At 34.1% G+C, this 13331-nt stretch overlaps 1 protein-coding gene across 4 annotated transcripts in view; it reads right to left on the reverse strand.

Annotated features, from left to right (window-relative positions):
• The window catches only part of LOC137017171 (myosin-9-like), a 60926-nt gene that overhangs the window by 3428 nt on the left and 44167 nt on the right, over positions 1 to 13331 (reverse strand). For all 4 annotated transcript variants that reach the window (XM_067381154.1, XM_067381152.1, XM_067381156.1 and 1 more), the window contains 16 exons: positions 11140 to 11311; positions 10818 to 11030; positions 8097 to 8241; positions 7808 to 8014; positions 5881 to 5985; positions 5648 to 5800; positions 5242 to 5490; positions 3783 to 3995; positions 3488 to 3700; positions 3185 to 3346; positions 2798 to 2926; positions 2631 to 2719; positions 1205 to 1328; positions 916 to 1124; positions 727 to 835; positions 468 to 640 (listed from right to left, as the gene is read on the reverse strand). In XM_067381154.1, coding sequence (XP_067237255.1) covers positions 468 to 640; positions 727 to 835; positions 916 to 1124; positions 1205 to 1328; positions 2631 to 2719; positions 2798 to 2926; positions 3185 to 3346; positions 3488 to 3700; positions 3783 to 3995; positions 5242 to 5490; positions 5648 to 5800; positions 5881 to 5985; positions 7808 to 8014; positions 8097 to 8241; positions 10818 to 11030; positions 11140 to 11311 — 2665 coding nt within the window. The remainder of the gene's footprint in view (positions 1 to 467; positions 641 to 726; positions 836 to 915; positions 1125 to 1204; positions 1329 to 2630; positions 2720 to 2797; positions 2927 to 3184; positions 3347 to 3487; positions 3701 to 3782; positions 3996 to 5241; positions 5491 to 5647; positions 5801 to 5880; positions 5986 to 7807; positions 8015 to 8096; positions 8242 to 10817; positions 11031 to 11139; positions 11312 to 13331) is intronic.

Raw genomic sequence — 13331 nt, forward strand, 5'->3', positions numbered from 1 at the left:
TTGCGCGGGTTGTTTTTCATGTCCGTATTTTCACGCGACCCCCCCCAAAACATGATATTTAGTTAGCCCCTGGAATGCTAATTTTACCAGGGGAACCCCAAAAATGCAGATTTTACCCTCTGGAACGCGGGGGACCCCCCCGAAACACAATTGGGCTAGTTTTAGGCTAGTTTTAAGTAGCAATTGGGTGGGTTTTGTTGTGAAAACCTGGCAACCCTAATTATTGCGGTTATCTCAATTAATTGTGATTGGCTCTAATAAGCACATTCAGATTATTATTCAGTAGTTGCGACAGGCCTAGTTTATGGTTTTAGATTCAGTTCACAATAACCCTGATGTGAACGTGCAAAAGTTCTGATGAAATGTTCAAAGAAATTTGTCAACAATCATCATTAATAATTGCAATTCAAATATTGAGGAGGATGATGGTGATTATGGTGCAGTCGTGACACAGAGTTATTGCGCACCTGAGTTTGCTCTTCAGACTGTTGACCTCGCGGTTCATGGCGTCGGCCGACTCGGTGGCGTCCTCCAGCTCTCGCTGCAGTTTCCTGCGGTTGGCATTGGCTCGCTGCGCCTCCTCCTCCGCCTCCTCCAGCTGACGCTTCAGCTGCTTCATGCGGCTGTTCAACTTGTCAGACTGCAGCCAATCACAACCAAACATTATGTCACAATCTACTTCAACCTGCTGCAGTGTAATTTGCACAGAGATGTAGTGAGCGTCACCTGATCTTTATACTGCTCCGTGTTGCGTCTCTCGTCGTCGACCTGCAGAATCACCTCCTTCAGCTTCTTCTCCGTACGACGCACCAGTTTGGACGCCTGCTGCCGCTCTCTGAACACAAACATCATCTACAATCAGCAATCCATAAACATATATATCATGATGAATAAAAGCTCTGGTTTTCTCCTCACTTGGTCTCGACGTCGAGCTGCTCCTCCAGCTGACCGATCTTGGCCTCCAGGGCGGCGATGGTGGCCTTGTACTTGCTCTTGACGGCTCCCTCCAGTTCAGTCAGTTTGAGCTTCAGCTCCTTGTTCTGCCGCTCCATCTGTGATCGCGCCCCCTCCAGGCGCTGTGTGGTGCTGCGCTCGGCCGTCAGCTCCACGTTTATCTGGTCCGTCTACAGACAAAAGACAGAGATATTTGTAGACATTTCGTCGACACAGAATGGGTTGTGTTAATCTCGGGAGCGTGTCGGACCTGCAGCAGGGCTCTCTTCAGACGGTCGTTCACCAGCTCCGTGTTGTTCTGCTCCTCCTCCAGCTCCTCCTCCAGCTGAGCGATACGCGCCTCCAGACGCCTCCTCTCCTCTGAGCCCAGAGCGCTGATCACACACACACACACACAACATTGGGTTACAATCCACAAGATCAACAATACTGGATGATAAATTTAGAAATCTGTGCACTTTAATGTTTTTTTTTTTTTTTTGTGCAAAATGATGCCATATGTATTTGACTGAATTATAACAAACACTCATGTTCCACTGAAAGACTTTTAATTTTTTGTTTCATTTCAAAATAGTTTTTAATACAAGCCATTTGTTTTTTAACTATTTATTATAAATCTGTTTTATTATAATGTATATACCTCTTTTTGGAAAACAAATAGAAAAAAACTGTATTCTCCAAAACAAAGGAAGAATATTATTTTATTTTTTCCAGTAATCCTGAATCACTTTTCCTTAAAAAAAGAAAACTAGTTGATGAAATAATACAATTAGTAGGGCTTTTTAATTGATGAAATAATTTTCACTATAAATTACATATCAATTACTATTATATTCAACACTTCATAAAAATTCATACTTTTATTGTAGATTTTTAATTTTTTCTTTTCTTTAAATTAAAATGTTTATAAAATAGGAGAAATAATATATAAATAAGTAATTAAAGTGTTATAATTATTATAATATATATTCTGAATTATACATTTTTCTGACTAATAAAATACGTATCTTGTAAAGGTATGTAGTCTAAAAATGTATGTCTTTATGTTTCTATGGAAATAAATGTATGATATGTAGATTTTGTTTTGGATTTGTATATCTTGTGATAATAAACATGTAATTTCTAATTTAATTGCATTTATTTATTTGTATATTTTAAAATAATAAAATACATATCTGGTAAATACTTTAAAATGTATATGCATGTGTGTATGTTTCCATGAAAAAAAAAAAAAAAGTATTTATTTTAGATTTTTTGTTGATTTGTTTATTTTTTATTTTTTAACTTTTTTCTAATTTAATTATATTTATGTAGTTTTGTAGTTTTTTTGTGTTTCGATCAAAAGTTCATAAAATAAGAGGAAATGATACAAAAATAAACAAAAAAGTGTTTAATTGTTCATTTATATTTTATAATTTATTATAATTAGGGGAATTAAATACAAAAATTCAAGTCTTCAAAACATTACAAGATTTTTTTCAGAAGTTCTAAATCATATTCCTCTAAAAACTAGTTTTGGTTTTTTTTTTGAGATAAAAACTTTCACAAACATAACAATCAGTATTCTTAATAATGATATAATTTAATAATAATTTTTTGTAGTATATTTAATAGTTTTGAATAGTTTTCCATACAATGTGTGCTGTAATAATGTGATTTAACCGTGTTCTTCTCACCCTTTAGCGGCCTGGTTGTTGATCTCATCCTGCAGTTCGTCTCTCTCCTGCTGCGCTTGTCTCTTGGCTCGCTCGGCAGCTGCCAGCTCCTGTGAACGCATTCAGAGACACGTTAGACGGACATTCACTTACTGTGAGAGGAGAGAGAGAGAGAGAAACACACTGACCTCCTGCAGCTGGATCATCTCGGCCTCCATGCTCTTCACCTTCTTCTCGTTTTCTTTGCTCTGAGCCAGAATCTCCTCGCGGGACAGACGCGTGTCGTCCAGCTCCCTCAGCAGGTCCTTCATCTGAGCCTAAAACACACCATCAGCAGGTCTGGCCATTAGATGAGCTCCAGTACACTGTTTGTAAGGAATGTTTTGTGGCATATGTTCCTTAGTTTAAAATAACATGTTAAAGCACTTAAAATGAAAGTCAACAAGGCACAATGTGATGCCAAAAACAGTTTTTGCTTAAAAAGGGTAAGGGCCAGTTTTCTGTGATAGTTTGAAGACTTGTTCAGCTTCTCTTGTTGGTAATACAGGACTTTCAGTGTGGAGATAAAGACGAACCTGCACTTTCTTGAGCTGCTTGAGCGCCTCGTCGCGGCTCTTGTTGGCCTGGTCGATGGCGGCCTCCAGCTCCTTCAGGTCCAGCTCCATCTTCTTACGCGCCGCCATTGCCACCGTACGCTGTTTACGCTCGTCCTCCAGCTCCATCTCCATCTCACGCACCTAAAAACAAACACACAGCATCATTAGGGCTGCGACAACTATTATACATATATAAAACTCTGCTTTTTAATGAATGGATTATCTAATAATCATTAGCTGTAGCTCTACAATAAATACGGCAAGTCCGTGTCGTTTCCGCACCTGTTTGAGCAGCTGTCTCTTCTTCTCCTCTCCCAACTCATCTCGTCCCTGCAGGTCTCGCTCATACTGCGCCTTCATGGCCTGCATGTTGACCTCCAGCCTCAGTTTGGCGTCTTCGGTGGCCTGCAGCTCGTCCTCCAGCTCCTCCAGCTGCGTCTTCATCTCCTCCAGCTGCTGCTCCATCGCTCGCTTCGACTTCTCCAGATCGTGCACCTGAGAGAAAGCGAGAAACCGTGAGACTACTGGAGACGAGGTGGTGAAGTCGAGGTTTCTGATGACCGGAAAAGCCTCTTACGCTCTTGCCGACGTCGTCTTTAGAGGACACCAGGTCCTCCATCTCAGCCCGGAGCAGTTTGTTGGTTCGGTCCAGCTCCTCCTTCAGGTCGGTGAGGGTCTCCAGCTCTCGGGCGAGTGCCAACACACGGGTCTCTTTCTCGCGAGCTTCGGCCTCGGCGCGGTCACGCTCCTCGGCGTAACGGGCAGAGATGGACTTCTCCTCAGCCAGCATCTAAAAAAACAGAAACATTTTAGTTATATTCAGCTATTATTTTTTGATGGTCGTCAGCAGGAATGCTCAAAAATACGTTTGTCTAAACCAGCGGCTCTCAAGCTTTTTGATTTGTCAACAATAATCAAAGGCCTCCGCAAGTTTTCTGGCTGTTCGTGATCATGGATAAGGGTTTTTAAATAATAATAGTAATAATAATAATAATAATAATAATAAGTATATTATTATTATTAATATTATTATTATTATTATATAATATTAATAATATTATTATTAATATTATTATTTATATATATATATATATATATATATATATATATATATATATATATATATATATATATATATATATATATAGTGTATAGTAAAAATGCCTGTCATTTTAATCATTTTTTAAAAAATATATATTTTTTACTCAAAGTACCTGAATTTTTTTTTAAAAATTAGTTATGATGAAAAATGACATTCCTAAAATAAATATTTAAAATACAAATAAATAAAAATAACTAAAAAAAACAACAAAAATTAACAAAATTACTTAAAACATCTCAACATAACTAGAAAAATGTATTTCCAATAAAAAAAAAATGACATTAATATTTATTTATTTATGTATTTATTTATTTAAAATAAACAATCCCTAAAACAACACAAAATTAAAGTATATAAAAAACCTTTGGTATAACTACAAAAAAATGAAAAATGTATTTTCAATTATTTTTAAATGCCAATGTCGTTTTATGATTTTATTTTTTTAAGAATTAAAGTATAAAACAGTTTTAAAAAATTAACAAAACTAAAAAAAACTAAACTAAAAGAAAATAACAAATTTAAAAAAGCAACAAAAAACATTTTTACCTAGAAAATGTACATTCATAAAATATATATTAAAATATTTTTTTAAGGGTTTTCTTTTTACTAAAAATACCAGATAAAATATTTTAAAATGACATTACTAAAACTGAAACTACTAAAACTAATATAAATAAAACATTAAAATATATATATTTAAAAAAGCTCAACATAACTAAAAAAAGTATATTCAACAAGTAGCCATATTATTTAAAGATTTTATTTGATTTTAACTTTAAAAATGAATTAAAATGAAGAAGATCTTGATTTGTAGTTTTTTTTAGCCATTTAAATGCTTGTTTTTGGCTCATTTGAACTCTGTCATCTTGATTCCTCGTGTTTGAGAACCGGCACTCTAATCGACTAACCCGTCCCGACCCAGGCTGGCTCTCACCTGGTCGAACTTCTTCTGCTTCTTCTCCAGGTTGGAGACGATCTGTCTCAGATGGTCCTGGTCCACCACCATGTCGTCCAGCTCCTGCTGCAGGCGCGTCTTGGTCTTGTCCAGCTTGTCGTAGGCAGCGTTCCTCTCATCCAGACGCTGCGTCACGGCCTCCAGGTCGCGCTGCACCCGCTTCTTCGTCTCCTCTGCGCTCTCCAGAGAACTGGCCTCCAGCTCCATCTTCTTCTTCATGTCCACCAGCTACAGGAGAAGAGCAAAGCAAAACAGTGTACACTATCATACTACTCACTTCATTTTGGATTTGTCAAAATGTGCAGCATCCAAAACTATTATCATCTGAACATGATACGTTACATCAAAATAGACTTTTCCAGGTTTGGAAAACTGTGACATGTACCTGCGCCTGCATGGTGTTCAGCTGCTTCTCCAGGTTCCTCTTGGCTTCCTCTTCCTCCTCCAGCTGCTCCTTCAGGCTGTTCTGATCATCCTCCAGCTGCCGCAGGCGCGTGTTCAGTGCCAGTTTCTGCCGCGTCTCCTCCTGAAGCACTTCCTGCAAGGACATAATCAGGTGAGCGAGATGCACGGACACACCTGCAGGAATCCCATGATTCCACAGTCCCTCATATATACCTGCACATCCTGCAGCTGCGACTCCACAGCCGAGTAGTCCTTCGTCGCTTTGATGGACTTTCCTTCAACTTCACTCAGCAGGGTGTTGACGTTATCCAGCTCCATCTGAAGAGGAAACACAACCGTTTAACACACGCTAACACTTTAATAGTGACGAAAAACTAGCATTACTTACAATAACTACTTAAACGTGAGTTACCATGGAATATAATCAGATCTAGAGTGTAAAAGAGCTGTCAAAATAAAACACTCAATAAATAAAGATTAAATGTTTATATCATGTGACAATTATCTGTTACCAGAGGACCATGAACATGCAAATGTGACATAAAATTAGTGAATTGTTTACTTAAATTCTCAGGGGAACTTCCAGAAAATATTTCATGGGTGGCAAAACTATGGAAGCCCATTTTCAACACAAAAGTCACGCTTTTGTAAGTCATAATTATAATAATCATAATTGTGACATACTAAGTAGAAATTGACAAAATGATTACATATTAAGTCAATTTCAACTTCATACTAAGTTGAAATTGTGACATTCAAAATTAAAATTACAACAAAAAGCTGAAATTATGACAGTTGAAACAATGATATTTAAAGTCTAAATTATGACAAAGTCTAAATTATGACCGTTGAAATTACAATAAAAATGTGAAATTATGACACGGTCGAAATTACTACAAAAAAGTTCAAATTATGTCCAAAAGTTGAAATTATGACAAAAAGTTGAAATTATGACCAAAAGTTGAAATTATGACAGTAAAACTGACATTCAAAGTCAAATTTACAACAAAAAGTTGAATTTATGACAAGTTAAAATTATGAGTTAAACCTGACATTTAAAGTCAAAATTACAACAAAAAAAGTTTAAATTATGTCAAAAAGTTTAAATGATGACACGTTGAAATTATGACAAAAAGTTGAAATTATGACGGTTGAAACTGACATTCAAAGTTGAACTTAAGACAAAAAGTTGAAATTATGACAAAAAGTAAAAAATTTAGTTAAAACTGACATTTAAAGTCGAAATTATGACAAAAAAGTTTAAATTATGTCAAAAAGTTTAAATGATGACACGTTGAAATTATGACAAAAAGTTGAAATTATGACGGTTGAAACTGACATTCAAAGTTGAACTTAAGACAAAAAGTTGAAATTATGACAAAAAGTAAAAAATTTAGTTAAAACTGACATTTAAAGTCGAAATTATGACAAAAAAGTTTAAATTATGTCAAAAAGTTTAAATGATGACACGTTGAAATTATGACAAAAACTTGAAATTATGACGGTTGAAACTGACATTCAAAGTCGAAATTACGACAAGAAGTTGAAATTATGAGTTAAACCTGACATTTAAAGTTGAAATTAAGACAAAAAGTTTAAATTATGAAAAAAAAGTAAAAAATTGAGTTAAAACTGACATTTAAAGTTGAAATTAAAACAAAAAGATGAAATTATAACGGTTGAAACTGACATTCAAAGTCGAAATTACGACAAGAAGTTGAAATTATGAGTTAAACCTGACATTCAAAGTTGAAATTACGACAGAAAATTAAAAATATGACAAAAAGTTGAAAATATGACAGTTAAAACTGACATTTAAATTAAAAATTATGAGAAAAATGTATTATTAGAGTCAAAATTATAAAGTGTCAATTATGAAAAAATTTCATGTCAGAATTTTGCCATTTTATGTCAATTAAGATTTACCAAAACATGATTTCTTTTCTTATGTGGCAGAAATGGGCTTCCATACAAACAGTTTGGGAATCACTGAAATAAAATACAGTGTTATTTTGTTTTGAATTTATTTGTTGCGTCTCTTGTGGACTGTTGATTTAAATCTGTTGTTTATTAGTATTTTCTCCCAACTGAAAAACGTCTTTAGGATTCCAGTGTAATTAGAATTTTTGAAGTTGCGCACCTGCATCTTGGAGACTTTGTCGGCCAGTTCGAGCCGCTGGCGTTCGCTCTCGGCGTGTTTGACCTGCAGCTCCTGCACCTGCGCCTCGGCTTTCTTCCTGCGGTGTTCGGACTCTCCTTTGCCCTGCATGAGCGTCTGCAGCTCGATCTGCAGCTCGTTCCTCTCCGACTCCAGAGCCTGCTTGGTCTTCTCCACCGACACCTTATTCTGTGAACAGAGACGCAGAGTGAAGCCGGCGAATCCCACGTTTGACCCGCCGCTGTTGTTCAGGTGTGTTTGAGCATCTTACCCGTTTGACCTGCTCCAGCTGCTCATTGAGCTCGTCGAAGGCCTGACCGTGTTTCTGCCTCATCTCTGCCACCAGCTGCTCGTGAACTTTAGCCTCTTCCTCCAGAGTCTTCTTCAGCTGCGCCACTTCGGTTTCACGCTTCGTCCTGCAGGAAATACATGTGATGATCGTCAGTTGACATATTTAGCCAATGATAAACATCTGATCTCATATTGCTGAGACATCCAGACAAAAAGAAACGGACCAGACTCTGATGCCAATAGAAATAGTGTTCACAGCTTTACAAGAACCAGCTAATAATTAGGGCTGGGTACCGAACTCGATACTTTTTAGGTACCGATCGAACTGCCTCGATACTACCGAGTATCGAAAAGTGTCTTAACATTCGGTACCAAATTTCGGTACCTCAGAATGGAGCCGATCGAGGAGAGGGGCGGAGAAATGCTTTCGCTGTCTCGTTGAGGAGCAAGTAACGTTGCGCTACATTGTTATTTATATCTAAGTATATAAAACTATACGCGCGAGAGAGACCCTATGTGCGAGAGGGCGATTGAATCAACGGTTTCGTTTTCAGTTTATCTCCGAATGGACGGGTGAGAAACGGCTGTTTATGTGAGCAGCCGGTTCACTACAGATACTGTTAACAGAAAACAAAAGTGTAGCACTGCCTGCAGAAACAGCGGAACGCGCAATGTTTTTTAGTCTAGTTATGGACAGGTACAACACACAGCAGCTTTACATCAGTGTTCTTCCCTCGAGTCTATGGAAACACGCGACCGGTTCGTGACAGGCTCGTTCGCCTGCACGAGCACAGGCTCTGCCTCCGGCTCCAGAACGCGAACAATTCTGCTGAAAAAGGGGTATCAGCGTCCTCCTGATACTGCGGATAATTTGCGGGTCGGGCCAAGTAATAAAAAAATAACATTCAAATTAATTGCGGGTGGATGAGAGATGAATCATTAATGTGTTGATTTTAATGAAGACACAGAACTCTTATTTCACGGTAAGACGCAACGAACTTGCGTCACTCTTACTTACGCTTTGATCTTGTTAATAATAATAAATTTTTTGAAGAACAATTGCTGAGTGATTTAAAAAGAGCCTCACGTACTTAATTTTTTGCATTGAAAACTAAACTTTATTAAAACTATTTGCACTGATTTATTGTGTTGGGTAAATTTTGTTAATTTGTGCTTTTTTTATTCCCCGCAGTGGCTCAGGAGATGAGTCTTTGAGTCTGATAAAAAGTCAGCAAAGTTAAAATATAAAACCAAAGATTTTTTTGAGGTTATGTAATCTTGTTTAAACAGATTTTATAAAACTGGTACCGAAAAAGGTATCGTTTAGGTATCGGTATCGAAGTCAAGGTATCGGTATCGTCTCGGTATCGAAAATTTTTGAACGATACCCAGCCCTACTAATAATATAAAATTAACACTGTTGTTCAATCAGTTTAAATGTATTGAATTATTATTTTCATATTATGAACTATTTTAACTATAATTAGAACATTTAAATAGACCTATAAAAATAAAGAACTGTAAAAAAAGTTAAAAAAAATATAATCAAAAATAATAATAATAAGAAAAATAAATTATTATTTTCATATTATTATAATTGTAATTTGAAAAGACAGAAATAGGAGAATTGTAATGAAATTTTACTGCTGTATAAAAAAAATGAATATCTAATAAATAAAAAGATTAGAATAATAATAATAAAATTAAGTTATTTTCATATTACTTCATAAATTATTTATAAAAATAAAAAAGAATTGTACTGTTAAATAAATGAATATTTAATAAGATATAAATATAATAAAACTAAATCATTATTTTCATATTTTAATAATTACTATAATAATATTTTTATAAAATAGTAGATTATAAAATTATAAAATATAGAATTGTAATGCAATTGTAAATTTATATTAAAAGTGAATATCTAATGAAATAAAACATTTAATAATAAAATATATAAATTAAAATTTTCCATATTATCACTATTATTTAATGTGTAATAAAATAATAGAATAATAATAATACAAATAATATTATTTTCATATCATTCATTTAAATTATAAAATTAAGAACTGCAATGAATTTGTATTGTTAAATAAAAAATATATATCTAATAAAATAAAAATATAGTAACAATAAAATTAAGTTATTATTTTCATATTATTATTATTATTATTATTATAACTATATATTACTATTAATAATAATATAATAAATAAAATAATTCTAATGTAATTCTAATGCAATTATACGGTTACATAAATAATATATAATAAATAAAAATAATGAAATATATTATTAATAATAACAAAATTAAACTATTGTCATATTAGTATTATTTTAACTAATATTAAAAAGGAGGAATTGTAATGCAATTGTACTGTAATAATCATTAATAAATAATTTATATCGAATATAATAAAATTAAATTATTTTCATATAACTATTATTTAAAGTAATAAAAATGAAGAACTGAAATGTAATTGTACAGTAACATAAATAAATATTTAATAATAAAAATAAAACATTATTGTCATTATTTAAACACTATAATAGTAAAAATACTAATATCCAATTCTGTATTTTTTCCACTTTCACATGTAAAACTGTTCAAGCTTATCATTTTATGTATATTTCATCCTAAACATAGCATAATGTGTAAATGTTGTGTGTGTGTGTGTATGTGTGTGTGTTTCTTCACCTGAGCTCCTGCTGCGCGGCCGTGGAGTCGAGTGTGTCCTCCAGCTCGGTCTTCAGCGCCTCCAGCTCCTCTCCCAGGTCCCGGCGGTGTTTCTCGGCTTTGGTGCGGGCGACTCGCTCCAGCTCCAGGTCTTCCTGAAGTTCACTCAGCTGAGCCTCCAGCTCACGGATCTTCTTCTGGGCCAGATTCTTCTGAGCCGCTTCCTCCTCGATCCTGATGGGAAATCACTGTCAGTCACATGCTCTGATCTTACATTCAGATGGATTAATGCAGTGGTTGGTGACTGCAATTGGCTCCTGTAGGTCAGCTGACACACACACACCTGGCCAGCGCCTCCTGCAGCTCCTCCTCCTTCTTGGCGAGTTGCGCTCTGAGTTCGGCGATCTGAGCCTGCAGCTCTGCGATCTGGTCGTGCAGCTCAGTGGAGTCGCCCTCCAGCTTCCTGCGGTTCTTCTCCAGCTCCTGACGCTGCTTCTCCTCGCGCCGCAGACGGTCTGACCGACAGAGACGGCACATTTAATTCACAGAAACTTCCTCTAGAAATCCTGTCAAGCTTACACCAGATCCTATCATGGGTGTGTTCCTCACTGCCTGATCTGTTCTGATGTGTGTACTGAATACACACTATATGATAAACTATATATTTAAATGATAAAAAAAAAAAATAAATAAATATATATATATATATATATATATATATATATATATATATATATATATATATATATATATATATATATATATATATATATATATATATTGCATTATGATGTTCCATTCATTATCATTATTTTAGGCATCAGAAATGTAATATGTTAAAGTAATATTTACACAACAATACTATATATATATATATATATATATATATATATATATATATATATATATATATATATATATATATATATATATATATATATATAAATAACATTAATTACATATTATAAATGATACATTATATCTTATAAATTATTCATAAGTTATATTTCTCACACACACTTTGCAAGAATTTAATTGAACTTTATATGAATCATTCTAATGCATAACTTTACATATAAATTAGATATGTATTATGCTGTAATTTACATAAATTACATATGAATTATATGTATTATGCCATATTTCATATTAATTATACATAATGAATTTATATATTTATATCAATATAAGTTGACTTATACATGATTAATTAGATACATAATGCTATATTTCATATTAATTGTATATGTATATTACAAATTATAAATATGATGTTGTATTTTACATTATTTACAGGTACATATTTTGAATTATAGCATTACATATTAAATAATGTCATTAAATATTATGAATATTATATATCATGTTATAAATTATATTTACATTTGTGCATTTAGCATAACATTAACTATACATTATGAATTATATATATTATGCTATATTTAACATTACACATTATGAATGGACTATATGCACGGGTTACTTCCTGGTTGTAGTTAAGCCAGCTCGAGCACTTCCGGTGAACTGTTAGCTGTTCATTCTGTAGTCGTTGTACATCGACACAAAATCATCTATGGTTGACTTTTTAATGTTGTATTCATATTTTAATGCAGTTATCACATTTACCTAATTTGCCAATAAACCAGTTTTATTGACTGCAATAAAGACGAAGCTATTGGGACTGTTTAAAAACGCCGTGTCTGTAATTAGACACGCACACACATTTTTTCCCCAGCGCTTCAAATGTTATTTTTAATGTGATGACCACAAACATTATTTGTTCATCCTTCTGAGATTGTCCCCATTGTAAAACCGAACGTTTAAAAATGTAGGAAATTTAACATTTGATAGAAAACACTCATTTAAAAATAAAAAAGACAGTAATTAGCACTTTAACCAGCAGGTGGCGGCAAAGTAGCATTTATTTGCGCACATATCAGCCATTTCCTCTAAACGTTTTTCACTTCGTTTTTGACTAAATATTAAACATTAAAAAAATAACTAGGTTTAAAATACATTTTGTCAATGTGAAGTATGAAATACTCACAAAATCTTATGAAAAACAATAACTTTTATTGTGAATGACACAGAAAGCGAGCACCGTGCTCTCCCTTTGTAATCAAAGCAGCTGTCAGTCAGTGCAGCGCAAGATCAATGATTTCAGCACACTTGTGAAAACACACATTTTATTGAATTAATCTAACTAAAGTGCACAATAAATATTTAATTTTTGAAGTTTTTTTCCCACATAAAAGTGTGAAAACTAGTGGTCGAATTGAATTTAGCCGAGGAGGAACATTGAGGTACGTCTTTATTTTTATTTTTTTTATGCTGTCTTACGTTTGAATAACTAAATTAATGTTATGCCACACTATTTAAGTGACTATATTCTGATTATAAACTAAGTATTACACTACTGATGCTCAACACACCAGCAAATGACATCTCACCGGAAGTGTTCGAGCTGGCTTATATTAATGCGGAAGTTCTAAAGAACGCTCCGTGCATATAGTCCATTGTACACATGGCTTATAC

Source organism: Chanodichthys erythropterus, chromosome 3 (genome assembly GCF_024489055.1).
Source record: "Chanodichthys erythropterus isolate Z2021 chromosome 3, ASM2448905v1, whole genome shotgun sequence".
NCBI classification, from domain to species: domain Eukaryota; kingdom Metazoa; phylum Chordata; class Actinopteri; order Cypriniformes; family Xenocyprididae; genus Chanodichthys; species Chanodichthys erythropterus.